The 19,093-nt window shown below is 44.9% G+C and overlaps 1 protein-coding gene across 1 annotated transcript in view; it reads right to left on the bottom strand.

The window, feature by feature from the left end:
• Positions 1-19,093, bottom strand: part of LOC120979816 (dual specificity protein phosphatase 12-like) — a 98,677-nt gene that overhangs the window by 39,961 nt on the left and 39,623 nt on the right. Inside the window, exon 3 of the mRNA XM_040408772.1 lies at positions 7,403-7,516. Within this exon, the coding sequence (XP_040264706.1) occupies positions 7,403-7,516 (114 nt within the window). The remainder of the gene's footprint in view (positions 1-7,402; positions 7,517-19,093) is intronic.

Genomic DNA, 19,093 nt, shown 5'->3' with positions numbered 1-19,093 from the left:
CCTTTGAGAGAGACCAGGCAGAGGCCCTTCTCAAGGCCGGTCTGAAGAAAAGAAAGAATCCTCGGGACGGGAAAAATAGGGGGCTGAACACCACTGGATTCACACCAGCCAAAATAAGACTTCCAAGTACGATGGTAAATACTAGCAAACCGGGGTTTACGTGCGTGAAGCATGGTTTCAATGACAGTCTTGGAGAGGCATCAGAACCTTAGGACTGCGGTCTCAACAGCCACGTTGTTAAATAAAGCCGAGCTAAACTTGGGTGGAACAGTGGACCTTGGGAAAGGAAGTCAGGGCACAGTGGAAGGAGCCACGGAGCGTCAGCGAGCAGGAAGACGAGATCCGCTTACCAAGCTCTGTGGGGCCAATCTGGAGCGACCAAGATTTCTAGGACCCGATCCATCTTGAGGTGTTTGACAACTTGAGTATGCAGTGGAAGGGGAGGAAATAGGTACAGGAGTTCGAATTGGGACCACGGGATTACCAATGCATCCACAGCAAAATCCTGAGAGACCTGGTGACATAAACCAGAAACTTGTGATTCAGACGGGAGGCAAAAAGATCCACTTCTGGGAGGCCCCAATGCTGGCAGAGCTGTTAAACACCTCCAGATGGAGAGACCACTTCCCCGGGTCGAGACATATGGTGACTGAGGAAGTCGACTGCCCAATTGTCGAATCCAGGAATGTGAACAGCAGAGAAAGCAGGAACGTGTCTCTCTGCCGACTGCAGAATGCGAGAGGCTTCCTTCAGGACTGTCACCCTTCTCGTGCCTTCTTGGTGGTTCAATTAAGCCACTGGAGTGGAGTTGTCCATTTGAATCCGGACAGGAAGACAGCGGAGGAGGGGAGTAAAACAAGAGAGAGCTAGGTAAATGGCCCAGAGCTCCAGAATGTTGATCTGTAGGGAACTCTCCCTCATCGACCACTGACCCTGGGCTGTGAGTGAACCAAAGACTGCGGCCCATCTGGCAAGGTTAGCATTAGTGGAGATGACTTGCCAACAGAGGGGAAGAAAAGACCTGCCGAGGGAGACAGACCGGGGTTCAGCCACCAAATCAGGTCCCGACGGAAATGAGGAGAAAGACGAATCGGGTGATTGAAACCGGATGGAGCCCTGTTCCACCGGACGAGAATTGAGAGCTAAAGAGATTTGGTGTGGAATTAGGCATAAGGGATTGCCTCAAAGGCGGCAACCATCCGGCCAATTACGTACATGCACACCCTGATGGACAGAGGAGACAGCTTGCAAGAATCATGCCTAGGAATTCTGTCCTCTGGCAAGGGACAAGGGAGGAGTCACTAGCTACCTGAACGTGGACAGCACATTCAGGGTGATGTGGGGGCTGGTTAAGGTTGTCCTCCTGGGACGGAGTCTTCACCAGAAGATCGTCCAGGTAGGGTATCACTGCAACACCCCTGGTAAGGAGGAGTGCAATGAGGGGAGCCATGGCCTTTGTAAAGACTCTTGGGGCGGATGCCAGCCCGAGGAGCAATGTCACAAATTGGAGACGTATTGAATAGGCGGCCTCTACTGTATCCCAATGGATGGATTGGTGCTCCCTCTCGATACCCCCAATACCGTGGATCACTGATAGCAGCAAAATATAATAAAGATGAGGGGCACTCTACACCCAGAAATGCATGGAATATGATAGATAAAAAAAATACACCTTTATTCAGAGAATAGAGTTCTCAAAATGCCATATCATAGACCATAAAAATAAAAATAAAAAAATATAAAAATAAAAATTTAAATAAACACAAAACTTAAAACACAATTTAAAACAACAGCAGCTGTCATGCAGTATGGATGCCCCCCCTTTACTAGGATAATTGGTCCTAGCTATATGTGATAAATTATTACAATATGTAATTACGGTCGTCCACTCCTGCACTTTGAGCTTTTTTGTTGAAGAGACACCTATTCAGAAGTCTAAATGCAATGATCCAATATGATCCGATATGTCCCAAATCAATCATGTCACCAGAAGCCTCGCCGGGCTATAATTCACTCAGTGCTTTTTAGACTTTAGATGGTTGTAACAATCAGCAAATCGCGTGATTTATATGCTGAATACATCAGTGCGCTGAATACAAAGAGATGCTGAGTACATAGGTATGCTGAGTATATAAACGTGCTGGGTACATAAAAGTCAAAGTCAATGGTTCAATGCTTTGCCACTCCACATGTCAGACTGTGACACTCTCATACTTGTACTGTTGTAGTACGCAGTCAATCATGCGGTGCTGAGTACATAAATCAATGTGCTGGGTACATAAAATCAAACTGTCACGACTGGAGGTTCGGTACTTTACCACTCCACGCCGCTGTAGTCGTCTGTGTTGTATGCTGCTCCTCTAACCTGTAAGGACCTACGCGGCGTCCCACGTCAACACACCTCCACGTGGTGTCCCACGTGACGGAGGGGGAGCGGTTCACAAATTGAAAATCAAGAGAACTGACCCCGATGCGAGGGAACCTTTGATGAGACAGAGATATAGGGATGTGAAGATAGGCATTCCGGATGTTGATGGACAACAGGAACTTACCCACCTCCAGGGACGCTATCACCGACTTGAGCGACTCCTTACGAAAGTGATGGACCAGGACAAAAACGATTGTCCCTTCTTGGATCAAAAGGTACCCAAAGAGAGCCGTCCTTCTGGGGACAGTGAAGAGGTTCGAGTAAAACACCTGAAACGGGAACAATCACTCCTTGTGCCGTGAAATGATATGAATGGCCTGAAAAAAAGTGTCTGCCCGAGAAGGGGACCTGAGAGGCGAAGACTGAAGAACCGGACTGCGGGAAGGGGATCTATCTTGTATCCCGAGTATACAATTTCCAGAACCCAAGCGTCGTCCACGCTTGCACGCCAGGAATCCTGAAAGTTGAGCAGCTAACACCCCCCCCCCCCCGAACTCGAGTGGGGGAAAACCTTCATGTTGAGGAAGGCTTGCAGACAGAGGGCTTGGAAGGCTAGAGTGGGCGTGCCAGAGGTCTGTGGCCCCTTGAAGGAGGCCCGAGAAGTCTTTTTTGTCCTGATGGGAGGAAGAGTCCCAAAAGTAGCAAATCATCAGACCGTGCTACTGACAAGGGGCGGCGGTGGTGACAGTTCTGGGGCAAAAGCGAACTCTTAGCGCCCATGGCTTCAGAAAAAAGTTCCTCCAAATGCTTCACTAAAAAGCTTGCAGCCCAGGAAGAGGCAGCATCTGCCACCCAGGAGCGAAGCCATACTGTATGGCAGATGGCTACGGAGTTGGCCGCCACCCCGGCCCACTCGGCGGGCAGATTCCAGGGAAACATTGCAAAGATACTGGGATGCCTGGAAAAGCTCAGAAGCAAGGAGATGGAGCTCCCCCTGATCAGAATCTGTGGGCAAGGACCGAACAAGCTGTTTGGGCCAGCCCACACAGGCCTTTGCAACATATGACACAGAAAAGGTAGGGCGGATAGCAGATCCTGCTGCCACAAAGGCAGATTTGGACAAGGAGTCTATCTTCTTATCCGATCGATTAGACAAGGAAGCCGATTCGGCCAATAGAAGGGTGGTGGCCTTAGTGAGACAGGCAACCTTTGGATCTACCTGAGGAGGGACAGACCACTTAGAAATTGACTCCTCAGAAAAAGAGAAGAGAACTTCAGAACCGTTGAAGGACTGAAGTCGTCTATCCAGGTGACGCTACTCCTTAGCTAGGAGTGAGTCATGCTCAGCATGGTTAGGGAAAACCAATGTGGGGCGCATAGAACGGCGGAAGGATACTGTGTCCTAAGCCGCAGAGGAGGGATACTCCTGAACGTCAAGAGTGTCCCTAACTACTGATAAGGTGCTGCATGGCCGCAGATAGGGCTGTGCTCTGCTCAGATCAGGATTCTGAGTCAGAAGTGTCCCCTGAGGCGGTGGAAAGTGCAATAGAAGAGGAGTCATAGCCAGCCACAGACGCAGAGGAGGAGCAGGACCGAGTTGAGACAACCCAAGGTCGCTTGCGGGACCTGGTGGCTGAACAGGAGTGTGTGCAGTCAGCAAGGGAGTCCCTGGGAGGGGCAGAGGCGGATGCAATTTGGGTCCAAAAAATACACCATAGATTGGGAGAGTCGAGCAAGGTTCCATATGGCCTGGGAAAGAGAAAAAGGCCTATTCAGTACTAGAGACCAATACAGGAGGGGGTGCAGGGCTTCCTGAGGGGGTCTGGGGGCAAGGCACTGTGCACAAACAGGGTTAGGCTGACCACATGACAACTTTTTATTGCAGAGTGGGCGCACGTAAAGCACATGGTGACCCCTAGGGGGCCTGGGATTTGGAGTCTTCCTTGAAGGAGGGCATAGAGGTTGAGGTGGAACCCTGAAAAGTAAAAAGGAAGGCAGCCAAAGGCTGTCCTACCAGACCCCTGGTGCTGTGTCCCCAAACAGGTGGAGGAGCAGGGCCGAGCTGAGAAAAAAAAGCCAGGGAACGCGGAGGGGGTCGGAGAGAAGATGCGGCCTACTCTGAAGAAAAGCCAGGGCCTCGATTTAAGCAGTGGGCGGAAAAGAGGTTCCCTTGGCAGGTAAGAAAACCAGGTGGGGAGCCTCCTGGGGGAAAGCGACGCATGGGGAGGGGAGAAACAGGGCAAAAGGGGTGCCTGGGGTTCAGGGACAGGCTAGGGAAAATTGTGGCCTAGTCCCGGCAAAAGCCGGGGACTAAATTAGAAAAAGAGAGGCCGAGAAAGAGGTGTGGATGGCCAGGCAAGGGATGGGGAGCCCAGAAGGGGGAAGGAAACAATTACCCAACGAGAGGATGGCGCAGGAGAATGGTACCCCCTGTAGGTATAGGGAAAAATGGGAGAACAAGGACACCCTGAAAAGATAGGAAAAGAGAGGGGGGCCTAACCCGGGGGGACATCTATGGGGAAGAGAAGGGACCCCAGAGGGAGAATACTCATCGTCCGTCGTCTTCGTGCGCCGCAGGGTCACCCCTTCGGCAAACTCGCACTTACGTGGGATTGCCGGCATGCCAATGTGGATGCAGTAGTGGGGGACTGACTGACCGGCGAGGTACCAGGATACACACCCGCAGGGGGTGCTACTAAAGTAGATATCCACGATGAAGACCCTCCTGCATCAGGCAGAGGCCTGCAGAAGAAGAAGAAAAAAAATAAAATAAAAATTAAAACAGAAAAAAAAAAAAAAAGTCGGTCATGCCTCCTACGGACACTAGACCAAAACTGGTTAGTCCAGTGTCTGTGCAGAGAGTATAGCCCATCTGGGCAGAGCCAACACTTATTTTTCTAGTGTCAGTCTCCTAGTGGCAACTGGGCATATACCCATGGTGCTGTGTCCCCCAATGCCATTCATAAGAAATAGCTGCAGATTTGCTCCATGTTCACTACCTGAAGCCATAACAATTGCCAGGTTAAAGGTGTTTTTTTTTATCTCAGACAATGGGGGCATATCGCTAGGATATTCCCCCATTGTCTTATAGGTGCGCAGCTGCCCTCCATTCATTTCTATGGGGCCGCCGAAAATAGCCGAGCGCTGGCTCGGCTATTGCAGTCTGCCCCATAGAAATGAATGGGAGCATGGGCTGCACGGCACGCTCCCGTTCACTTCTATGGGAGAGGCGGGGATTAGCGATTGGTGTTGGACGGACGGCAGGAAATATGGGGTCTTCCAGCCACAGTGCTTCCCGCTCCGCTGGGACCCGCACCTATCAGACAATGGGGGCATATCCTAGCGATATGCCCCCATTGTCTAAGATGGGAATACCCCTTTAAGTAAATAATAGATTAGCATAGATATCTCATTACAATGACACCTGAGAGGTGGGAAATATTAAGCAGTAAATTAACTCACAATTCTTTAAGTTGATGAAGCTGTAAGCGGGAAAGATCGACAGGCGAGAAATTTTTGGGGATGAGAATTTGTAAAAACGCTCGTTCCCAATAAGTGGCCTGGGTAAAAGCAGCCAGGGATCACACAATAAAGAAGCAAATGCTTGTTTATCGGGAGATCGAGTTGTTCTGCTCAATCCAAAAATCATTGTTCCTGTGCAGCAGATTGTGCTGCCTAAACAGCGACTTGCTGCCCAGGTGCATTGATTGTTCCCATACAGCAGAGGTGATTGCTGGCTTCATGGAAATGCAGCCCTCATCTCCGAGGAGATCAGGCAATTATTGGAAACTTCTGGTTTGCACACAATAATCACATGACAGATTGGTCTATGTAAAAGGACCTTTAGGATCTGAGAGACCTTGAAAAGGGCCAACATGACAGGTGTTTCCAAAATTAAGTGGTCCGATAGACTCGTGGTCTCCCAATGCTTTAAGGGGTTATCCCATCTTAGGCTACTTTCACACTGGCGTATTGAATTCTGTTTGTGAGATCCGTTTCAGGGATCTCACAAACGGTTCAAAACGGATCAGTTCAGCCATAATGCATTCTGAATGGATAAGGATCCGTTCAGAATGTATCAGTTTGGCTCCGTTCCGCCTCCATTCCGCTCTGGATGCGGACACCAAAACGCTGCTTGCACAATCTAAGTCAATAGGAGCGGATCAGTTTTCACTGACACAATATGGTGCAATTGAAAACGGATCCATCCCCTATTGACTTTGAATGTAAGTCAGGACGGATCCGTTTTGAGTTTGTTCTTCATAATGCAAACGGATCCGTTCTGAATGGATACAATCGTTTGCATTATAGGTGCGAATCCGTCTGTGCAGATACCAGACGGAGCCGCACCTAACGCAGGTGTGAAAGTAGCCTTAGACAATGGGGGCATATAGCTAGGATATGCCCCCATTGTCTGAAAGGGGCGAGTCCCACCGCTGGGACCCGCACCTACAAGGAGAACGGAGTGTAGAAAGTGGAGGAGAGCGCACCTACAAGGAGAACAGAGCCGGGGAGAGTTGTGGCTGGAGGATCCCCGGTTTCCCGGGGTCCGTCCACCACCAGGCGCAGCTCCCCGCCTCTCCCATTGAAGTGAATGCGAGCGGATTTCTATGGGGCTGACGGAAATAGCCGAGCCAGTGCGGGGCTCAATAGAATTGAATTGAGGGTGGCTGCGCATGCGCTCTCCTCCACTTTCTACACTCCGTTCTCCTTGTAGGTGCGGGTCCCAGCGGTGGGACTCGCCCCTTTCAGACAATGGGGGCATATCCTAGCGATATGCCCCCATTGTCTAAGATGGGATAACCCCTTTAATGATGGCGGTCAGATCCACAGAATCTACCACTAATGTATATGCCAAATAACATAGAAGACCTCCAGAGGCCTTATGGACTCCATACCTCAATAGGTCAGAGAAGGTTTGGCAGCACTACATAATATTATGCAAGTGGTTTTAACATTATTCCTGATCAATGTATATAGCATTTATATGGACAAGTTAGAACCTGCCCAGTCCTCAGTTTAAGCACAACTTACTTAATATCAGTTTTTTTATCTTGAAGCCTCTGGTACGCCTCTTCAAATGTACATTTTGTGGTGTTCATCATGTATGCCGCTATCACCGCGGCACTTCGGCTAACTCCAGCATGGCTGTTAAAAGAAAACATCAGCTGGGCTGTTACTCTGAAAAGGATTATACAGAATATACTACAACAGATTATCACACGTGGCTAAGGCTTTGTTCATACTGTAACATAGTTTGTAAGGCTGAAAAAAGACATCCGCCCATCTAGTTCCGCCTGGTATCCTGATAGATCTGTTATGTGCCGACTGGTGAATTAGTTTTTATCCATTCCTTAATTACTTCCCAACTCTCAAACACCTGCTGTTCATGCTGTTCCCAATTGGTCAGGAAATCCTCCCACATAATCAGGGGATAATTCTATACAGCATTGAAATTATTATTATTATTATTTTTTTTTCCTACTTGCAGTTTCCATGCATTTTTTTGGGGACACATGCGTTTTTTTGCCCAGATGTCCCAATTGGTGTGATATACTGATGTATGAAATATACAGAATATACTACAACAGATTATCACACGTGGCTAAGGCTTTGTTCATACTGTAACATAGTTTGTAAGGCTGAAAAAAGACATCCGCCCATCTAGTTCCGCCTGGTATCCTGATACATCTGTTATGTGCCGACTGGTGAATTAGTTATAGTTTTTTTTTCCCCTCACTGTTACCCTATAATAGATCAGTCAGGTTTCCAACTGCTGTGCCTGATAAAATCGTATAACACTATTCTGAATTTAGAAGTAGGGATGGATATATAAAAGAAAAGGCTGATTCACTTATACAATCACTATTAGCCTACTAGCCGGGTTGTGCCAGCTCCACTCAAAGTCAGGGTCTCCTGCACTGATGTGCTTAGGGTTGTCACAATACTAGGATTTGGACTTGGATAGAGACAAATGTAGTATCACAATTCTCAATACTAAAACGATACTTTTCACAGATAAAACCATGTGTCTATTAAAATTCTGACTCACAAACCTGCATAAGCTTTAAAGGGGTTATCCGAGTTAATAAAATAAAAAATAAAAACTCTTAAAACCCATCTGGATATAGATATAATTTGGTTAAGCTAGATTTCATCAAGTTAAAACCCATATGTACACCTTTTCATGGTTCTGTCATTGCTTTGTTTACATGCTGAAGTACAAGGTGAGGGGGCGTATAACAACAAAGCTTGAGCTCTGCCTCATGAATATTTGTGGGCGTGAACAATCTGACCTTCCCCTCACACTGCTCTGCACATCCTAACTTTGCATAAACCAGTCACATGATCATCTCCTAGCTCACACAGACAGATCATTCTGTCACATTGCAGAAACACAGGCTCTATGTATCGTAGCTCTATGGCAGCTCTGTGTATCTAAGCTCTATGGCAGCTCTGTGTATCTAAGCTCTATGGCAGCTCTGTGTATCTAAGCTCTATGGCAGCTATGTGTATCTAAGCTCTATGTATCTAATCAATATGGCAGCTCTATGGATCTAAGCTATATGGCAGCTCTGTGCATCTAAGCTCTATGGCAGCTCTGTGTATCTAAGCTCTATGGCAGCTCTGTGTATCTAAGCTCTATGGCAGCTATGTGTATCTAAGCTCTATGGCAGCTCTGTGTATCTAAGCTCTATGGCAGCTCTGTGTATCTAAGCTCTATGGCAGCTCTGTGTCTTCTAAGCTCTATGGCAGCTCTGTGTCTTCTAAGCTCTATGGCAGCTGTGTGTATCTAAACTCTATGGCAGCTATGTGTATCTAAGCTCTATGTATCTAATCTATATGGCAGCTCTATGTATCTAAGCTATATGGCAGCTCTGTGTATCTAAGCTCTATGGCAGCTCTGTGTATCTAAGCTCTATGGCAGCTCTGTGTATCTAAGCTCTATGGCAGCTCTATGTATCTAAGCTCTATGGCAGCTCTGTGTATCTAAGCTCTATGTATCTAATCTATATGGCATGTAGATAAATAGAAAAAATTAGAGCAGCACTGCAATGTATACGTACAAACGGAGTGCCAGCGGCTGTGAAGGCGATCCCCCTTCAAATAAGTAATAGGAAAAATTCCACGGCACATCCAAGCGTAAAATAATATTAGGCTTTATTCACCAGACCGCAACGTTTCGATCCACCTCCTGGGATCTTTCTGCTCACTGCTTGAGAAAGATCCCAGGAGGTGGATCGAAACGTCGCGGTCTGGTGAATAAAGCCTAATATTATTTTACACCTTGGATGTGCCGTGGAATTTTTCCTATTATAATCTATATGGCAGCTCTATGTATCTAAGCTCTATGGCAGCTCTGTGTATCTAAGCTCTGAGGCAGCTCTGTGTATGTATCTAATATAGCTTAGATAGATATAGGGGTCATATATGACACCTATATCTATCTAAGCTATATTACAGCCATATCTATGTTGACTATATACTATGTAGTCACTGTCCCCCCTCCCCCCCATACACCATGCAGTGTCCCCCACCCCTCCATACACACAATATACACAATGCAGTGTCCCCCACCCCTCCATACACACACAATATACACAATGCAGTGTCCCCCACCCCTCCATACACACACAATATACACAATGCAGTGTCCCCCACCCCTCCATACACACAATATACACAATGCAGTGTCCCACACCCCTCCATACACACAATATACACAATGCAGTGTCCCCCACCCCTCCATACACACACAATATACACAATGCAGTGTCCCACACCCCTCCATACATACAATATACACAATGCAGTGTCCCCCACCCCCACCCCATACACCCAATGCAGTGTCCCCCACCCCTCCATACACACAATGCAGTGTCCCCCTCCCCCATCCCATACACACAATACAGTGTCCCCCACCTCTCCATACACACAATGCAGTCTCCCCCACCCCTCCATACACACAATACACACAATGCAGTGTCCCCCTCCCCCACCCCATACACACAATGCAGTGTCCCCCACCCCTCCATACACCCAATGCAGTCTCCCCCACCCCTCCATACACCCAATACACACAATGCAGTGTCCCCCACCCCTCCATACACACAATATACACAATGCAGTCACCCCCACCCCTCCATACACACAATGCAGTGTCCCCCACCTTCCTCTCCCTGGGAAACCTAAGAGCTAGGCAGAAGCAATGTCTTTTACTCTCAGTGTAAACAGCAGGGAGGGGGGGTCTTTCATCTGATTGGCTGTCCTGACTTGCCTTCTCCCTTTTATTGGCTGAGCTGCTTGTCCTTTATTCCTGCTCCTGGATCACAGCAATACAGTGACTGGCAGCCCCTGGGTAACCCTTTCCTTATCAGAGCTCTCCTGTACACTCTTTCAGTGCAACACAGGAGCTTCTGTTTTGCACAGTAATGACAGCCCTGCTGCTCTATTGATATGCTAATGAGATCGCAGCAGAGAGGGGGCGGGCACCAAAGGCTCTGACGTCTCGTTTACAGAGCTGGGCCACGCCCTCAAGCAGGGAGAAGCTTGTAAACGAGACGTTTGCACCAGAGAAGGGTTGATGACGTCGGGGGTCACATGACCCAAATCAGCAGTGTGTAAACAGCGCAAAATCAATAAAGTGAGTACAATAGAAATGTATCTTTAATGATGTATAAAGCAGCCCTAACATATTTTTTTAAGTCGGATAACCCCTTTAAGAAATCAGACTGTGATTGGCATGTTTGTGTTGTACCCTTTAGGAAACAGCAGCTGGATGTGGTAGGAGTACCTCCACCAGCTTGAGCGTCTTTTAAGGAGGAGTAGGACCTGTCCTCGATACGAGAACAACTATGAGGCTCATGCACAAGATAGTATTTTGGGGTCCACTTTTGATCACATTTTTTGGTGGATTACACACAGATCCCACTCACTTCTGAGAGTCAAAAAAAGGAGAGCACTTGGATGTCATCCATGTACTATCTACATCTGTATGTCCATCCCGCAAATTATACATATTCTATTCCTGTCTGTTTGCAGACAAGAATAGCTAATTCTATTAATGGGACTGAGAAAGATGAAGATTACTCTTACTGGATTTTCTATATAGCCTGCCTTACTTGTTTCAGTTATTAATCTACAACACAACTTGATGCAAAACTAATTTATATATACATATACCAACAAAATAATGGCATACACCACAGATTATATAACATGAACAAATAGGGTGGGAAAATACAGTGCTTGTGGAGGCTATATGGAAAATCCATTACGGTAGAATAAGCTTCATCTTTTACATACGACTCCCAAAAACTGCAACAGTGGAAGAGAAATTTTACTCCTTTAGGGTGGGACTGCAGAGGACAAAAACTAATGTTGAACTTTCAGAAAATAGTAGTGGGTTGTAGTGGCTCACTCCTTAGTAGTTACAGGGTGGTGCTGCAAGCTATATAGAGGGAAATCACCCCACCCTCTGTTAAAAAGTTAAATGTAACAATGGAAAAATGGGCGAGCACTCATACACTTGGCAACCAAATTGACATATGCAGAAAATATTTATTGTTAAATCCCCATAAAATTCAAGTAATAAAAATAATAAAAACAGTGTATTATAGCAATGACATACAAAAACTACAATCACATAAAACTATAGTAGATATAATAGTTATAGTCGATATTGTATTGAATGCTAAAATATATGATAATAAAATATTCAATACTAGTCTATAAAATTCACTGATATAAACACACACACAAAACTTCAAGTATTGTCCAGGTCTTATATATGCTGTTATTGTGAAGGAGAGGAGGTCTATCCTCTGTGACTCTATCTCAGATTGGGAAAATGAGTGTCACTTTAAATATTGTAGGTGTATTTCCCCTGGGAACGTAGTGTATTCATAACAATGTCCACAGGAATCTGATAATGTTGGAATAAAAAGTCTCTTATGGTATTTCCTTTAAAGTCGAGGTAAACTTTAAATCTGTATTTGGCTTTACGTCTGGTGTCATGCTGTCTCCCTGTTGCTTGAGTGGAGCTTTTAAATGTCTGCCGGCTTATTTGATCGCTCCTTTCAAACAAGCTGGTTCAAATTTCGCGGGAGTTCAAAGATCGCGGGAGTTGACACTCTGTTCGCAATTTCCTTCGGTAAGCTTTTCGATGATTAAAAGTAGTTGTTCCTTTACTGTAAAAAATTTTCGCTCTCTGTATAGGCCATACAGTTTTATCGGAGGCTCTCTCAATACAGGTACATCACTTGTTTCACCATACGCGTTTCGGGTAGATTCGCTCTCCCTTCCTCAGTGGTTAAGTGTCTGCCTGCCTGGCCTCCATTTTTATCCATTCCTTAATTACTTCCCAACTCTCAAACACCTGCTGTTCATGCTGTTCCCAATTGGTCAGGAAATCCTCCCACATAATCAGGGGATAATTCTATACAGCATTGAAATTATTATTATTATTTTTTTTTTTTCCTACTTGCAGTTTCCATGCATTTTTTTGGGGACACATGCGTTTTTTTGCCCAGATGTCCCAATTGGTGTGATATACTGATGTATGAAATATAAACTTAATATCTAATTGCTAACACTTATAAAATCACATTTTAATGATAAAATATTATTAAACAAATTATTTGGATTAAAATCCGGATATAAAACTATAAATACTCCCCAACATTTATAATGGATTTGAGGAATCTTGAAAGTTGGAGATTTATAGGATTCTTGGAATTTGATAGAGAAGGAAGGGTGGGTATTTAAGAGCCAAGGACACGTCGCAGCGCCGATAAACGGCCTAGCATGCGACGTGCCGTTGGCCACAAGACACCCAACCTACATGAATCCAAAAATCTCCAACTCCGAATTCAGAGCTTTCGGTTGTAGAGATCCAAATTCATTAATGCGTCTGGATTCTATCCTAGACATCTGTCTAATAAAATCACCGCCTCTCCAGTGTTTCTCCACCTTCTCTAGTGCCACAAACATCAGACTGGATGGATCCTGGTTGTGTACGTCTTTATAATGTTTTGATAGGGAATGTTTATCGTACCCCTTCCTGATGTTAGCAATATGCTCGGCCACTCTTTTTTTGATTGGCCTCTTAGTGCGTCCTATATATTGTCTATTGCAAGGACACTGGAGAAGGTAGATAACTCCACTGGAGTCACATGTAAGACAATCTTCTATCTCCCAATTGAAATCATTCTGAGTCGAGGGGACAGTCGTCGTCAGGCGGGGTTTCTTATTCATTCTACAACCCATGCACCTTCCACATTTATAAAAACCCTTCAGACTCAGCCAGGTTCCTGAAAGACTCAACTTGTTTTACGGTAGGGGCCACCTTGATACCTAGATTGGGTGCCCTAGTGAAGGTAATCGTCGGAACAGTCGGAAGTAGATGTCCCACAATTTTGTCATTCAGCACGTGGTGCCAATGGGTTTTAATAATTTTCGGAATCTTCCTATAGTTCTCATTAAATGGAAGAACAACCCTAATAGCTTATTCTTTGTTTTGCGTTTTATCTTTCTCATTTTTATCTTTGTTGACTTCCTTCTCAAAAAACTCTCTTCTATCTAGTTTCCTAATTTGATTCAGTGACTCCTCCACTAAGTTTTCAGGATATTCTTTTTCAATAAATTGTCTTTTCATCTCAATGGCCTCTATCTTAAAAGTGTGTCCCTCTGTGCAGTTCCGCTTTATATCCTACGGAACTGACCAGAGGGAACATTTGTCAGCCATTTTGGCAGGTGACAGCTAGAAAAATCAATATAGCTATTTCTAGCTGTGGGTTTGCGAAACGTCTCACATATGTATTTATTACCAGATTTTGTGATTAGTAAATCCAAGAATTCGGTGCTCTCCTGTATGTTTGAGGTAAAGACCAAATTAATTATTTCTAGGAATTTTTCCAATTCTTCTTTACTTTGTTTCCAGATGAAGATCACATCATCTATGTAACGGCGCCACAGGGCCAGATCCGTCCCCAGCCTCGGCTTGATGTGGTTATATTCCCACTCGGCCAAGAATAAATTAGCATAGCTGGGGGCGAATCTGGTCCCCATGGCAGTACCCCGTTTCTGCAAGAAGAATTCCCCCTCAAAGAAAAAGTAGCTGTGGCTCAGGATATACTCTATTCCTTTCGTTATAAACTCTTTTTTTATTGCTCCATACGAGCCATTTCTTGTTAGTTGCATTTTTACAGCATCAATTCCTTGGTGATGATCAATCACAGTATAAAGTGATTGAATATCAGACTGGACATCTAGGTTTTCCAGAATCTGTATGATTTGGGTCATATCCTTGATATAGGAATTGTTTTTTTTAACTGTTGGCTGTAACTGCACATCTATATATTTGGACAGGTTGGATGTAATGGATCCAATCCCTGAGACGATAGGACGTCCTGGGGGATCATTCGGATTTTTATGAACTTTAGGCAGGAAGTAGAAGCATGGTAGCCTCCTCTGCGTGCCCAAAATAAAATCCAGTTCCTGCTGTGATATTGTACCATTGTCCAATCCGTCCATACTGTATCTCCTGAGCTCCAACTCAAATCTCTCAAGGGGGTCTCCCCCCAATTTTTGATAGGTCTCCCCATCTAAAAGTTGTCGGAGGCATTCCCTATTGTAATTAATTGTGTCCATCACCACTACCGCACCTCCCTTGTCCGCGGGGCGTATGGTGATGGAATGGTTCTTTTGTAATTGTTTTAATGCCTCAAACTCTCCTCTGGTTAGATTGTTTGTGGCTCTTGGTCTGGCCTTTAATTTACATATATCTTCCTCTACACACTTTTGAAAGGCTCCTATTTCTTTGCTGATTTCACTTCTTGGGAACATGTTTGACTTATTTTTTAGGAGGTTTTTATTAGGACTTTGGTTCTCTGACCGAATAGAAGTCAATGGGAAAACCCCAGGCACCCCCTGCTCAGAAGAGAAGAGTGTCTAGTTCACAAAAAAAGGTTAGAAATTGATGGAAACCCCATCAAAATGGTTTGGAAACCACATTAAGAGGATAGCTTGATGCATCTTAGACTCTTATTATGTACGACATACAATAGACAACCACACAAAAGGTATATGCTAAAAGCCAGGTATGTTCAAGTCATCAATCGATCCACGAGACAGATAACACCAGCATACTCTTACAATGGCAGCCTTGTACACTATGATGAATATTCCAAACCCAGCTCTCATCTACTGAGAACCAGTAAACCTCAAAGTTATTTAGATCTGTTAGATGGCTTGGGTGACCTGCACACCTAGATCAATATCATTAGGGCGACAAAAAGTATTTTGATTGTCCTAACATAATACTCAATAACCTTTATATACAGTTTTGTCATGTAAAAACTCATTTGCATAAACATGGGCATATGGGAAAGACATGCAAATGAGCAGAATCTGCCTTGTTTTTTCAGCTGTCAGAAGACCATGAAAACCAATAGATGGCGCTGAGTTATGAACAGCGCCCTCTATTAGTTGCATAGTGTTATGACAAGACTATTCGCTGTTGTGAGTGAAGTCTTGTCATAACACAATGCAACTAATAGAGGGCATTGTTCATCAGAGATTCTGCACATTTGCAATGTCTTTCCATATGCCCATGTTATGCAAATTAGTTTTTACATGACCAAAACTGTATAAAAAGGTTATTGAATACTATGTTAGGACACATCAGAAGACTTTTTGTGGCCCTAATGATATTGATCTAGGTGTGCAGGTCCACTCAAGCCATCCAACAGATGCACAATAACTGAGGTTTTACTGTTCTCAGTCAGATGAGAGCTGGTTTGGAGATCTCATAGTGCACAAGGCTGCCATTGTAAGGTATGCTGGCTGTTATCTGTCCTCATGGATAGATTGGGCACATACCTGGCTTTTGGCATATACCTTGTATGGTTGTCTATTGTATGTTGTACATAAAAGGAGTCTAAAGCACATCCCGTTATCCTCTTAATGCTGTTGCCAAACCATTTTGATGGGGTTTCCATCATTTCTAATCTTTTTTTTATGAACACTTCCGAGCAGGGGTCCTGGGGTTCTCCTATTGTCTTCCATTGTATTCAAGCACCCAAATATATTCGGCCGAGAAGCACTCTGATCTGCCGAGCAGCTATGCTGAGACGAACAGGAGTTCGGCGGAGCATGCTCGCTCAACACTAGACAAGACATTATGTCCAAATGAAAAGTCACTGTTAGATAAGACATCTAGTTTATAGTTTCTGAAAACAGTAGAAGAGCTGGATGCCGCTCTCAATATCTGATCCAAAGAGGCTGCGGCTCCCTTCAGCCCCGGAAAGCGGTTATTGCTCTCATTAAATGCATCTTCAGACCTGCAGGGTAAGTGATGCCTTTAGTAGAATATGACATCCAGAGGGCCAATAGTTGTTATTACTTGCAGCTTGACCTTTATTTTGACCCCTGGAACTGGACAAACCAAGTGATCTACCGATAATTTTCTGAAATCTCCTGTAGATGATTGCAAGTACTGCAGGACAATCTGCATACGTCTAAATTGAAAAACTTAATATTCCCTATACCTGGTGAGGTATCCGCCAGAGTTATGAGAGGTGCTGGCCTCTCCATAACTTTGGCGGATCCACAGCCACTTCTAAATGTAAGACAACTTCTAGCTGTCTTACATTTAGACCATTTTGTACGCCTAAACAGGAGTAGAAAATGGTAAATGAGAAGGGTCTGCCAGCCCGTCCCCTTCTCTGCCTACGCCAAGCCGCACTTTTTTTAGACGTGCTGTGAATGGGTAAAAGTTGCAGATTGCAGCGCAAACGACCTCTGTGCCACAATTTGCTCCAATAATACACCTAATTTAGGCATATTTGCCTTAATAAAATGACCCCATTAATTTCTTCTGGAGAACATCCCTGCAAGCAGAAAGAAGATGCTTCTTGTTGACAATAAAATTTCAAAGAGAACTTTAGGCCAAAAATCGTCAGGTAAGGAGATTTTACAGGAGAAGGCCTTGAATCTCCCCCACCTTCCTAGCTGTTGTGATGGCTACCCAGAAGGATGTTATAGAGAAAAGTAATTTAAACAAGATATTATTGATGGGCTCAAAAGGCTGATCCATTAAAACGGATCCCATGGTGGTATAAACTGAATGAAAAAGCTGGTCGGGATATTATTTGCCTGCTTAATGAATCTTCGAATAGATCTACGGTCTGCCAGTTTGAAACCTAAAAAAGCGCTGTGGGTAGCATCTGGGACTTTTAAGGTACTTTAAGACCCATTAACCAGACCTTTCTGGAGAAAATCCAAAATGATGTTTACATCTGGGGACATAGAGGGATCACAAGAACTATCTGAAAAATGAAAAACTCTCCAAGTTCTGTGACATATTTTAAACGTAACAGGCTTTCTACTCTTTAGAAATAACGGACTCAGATAGGCCTTTACCACAACTCCATGACACACGACCTGCGGCACCCACCACGCGCGTCTCAATGCCACACCCTCTGCAGGTCATGGCACAAAATGCACTGCCGCAACCGCGCAAACCCAGCAAGATTCCACGGTGAAGGAGATTCCCCTGCTGCATGCATACTGTGCACAAAATCCTCTTGCCGGAATGCTCCCAGGAGCGACGGCAGAGCCCTGGGCTGCCAGTATATAACAGGACTTATTCCAAAGCACCATGGAGGGATCACTGCTCTGCACCAGCCCCCCTGAGAGATCCTGAAGGATAACAGACCTAAAAGGCCATAAGAAATGCAGGTACACCTCTTGTTACAACAGTTTCTCCACTCGTCCGAGGGACAGGAAACAACTGGAGCAGGTAAAGGGGAAGGGGGCTTTTAAACTATGGGTCCAAGTTGTTTCCTGTCCCTGGGAGGAGGGATAACCTCGAGCTGTGCCGTTGAGGAGGCATATTTAAAGAACGTAGACTGTACACGGAGAGTATCCATATATTATGGATCCGGAGTTTGAGAACCACAAAACGGATACGGTTGTGTGCATGTAGCTTAAAAGGGTTTTCATAGATATAGTGTTGACCGATCTTCTGGATAGGCAGGGCTGACTGAGGATAAATGGCACCCTGTGTGGAATTTTTTTTAGACGCCCCTCCCACCACTAGAAGAATAAAAAAAATATAAAAATCTCTATATAGACTAACTTACCCTATACACACACACACACACACACACACTAGAGAATACACAGAGTACACACACTACACATGGGGTAGGCAACCTCCAGCACTCCAGCTGTTTTGAAACTACAACTCCCAGCATGCATGAATGGAGCATGCTGGGAATTGTAGTTTCACAACAGCTGGAGTGCCGAAGGTTTCCGAAACCTGCTATAGAGACTACACTTACCCTACACACATACATAGAATACAATACAATTACCCTACACACACACTAGACTACACTGTATATAAACACTATATAAACTACATTTATCGTATACAAACACTATATAAACTACACTTAATCTACACTATGTAGACTACACTAATCCAGTGTCACAGACGTTCCCGTGACAGGTGCCAAGAGATCAGTGAGACTGGCAACACGTGGTTTGATCTGACAGGTTCCTTGTGGATCAATTTGTGACTGTGTTGTTTCTGGTAATGGCCACACCCCTTAACTCAGGTGTTGCTTATGTGGTTATTTTACCTTTCCTATTTATTGTAGCTTCTCCCACCATACTGTGCGGGTTTATAGCTTCAGGGGGGGAGGGTAATTACACTAT

The sequence above is a fragment of the Bufo bufo genome, chromosome 9 (assembly GCF_905171765.1).
Source record: "Bufo bufo chromosome 9, aBufBuf1.1, whole genome shotgun sequence".
In the NCBI taxonomy this organism is placed as follows: Eukaryota; Metazoa; Chordata; class Amphibia; order Anura; family Bufonidae; genus Bufo; species Bufo bufo.
This window is presented reverse-complemented; position numbering and strand designations above follow the sequence as displayed.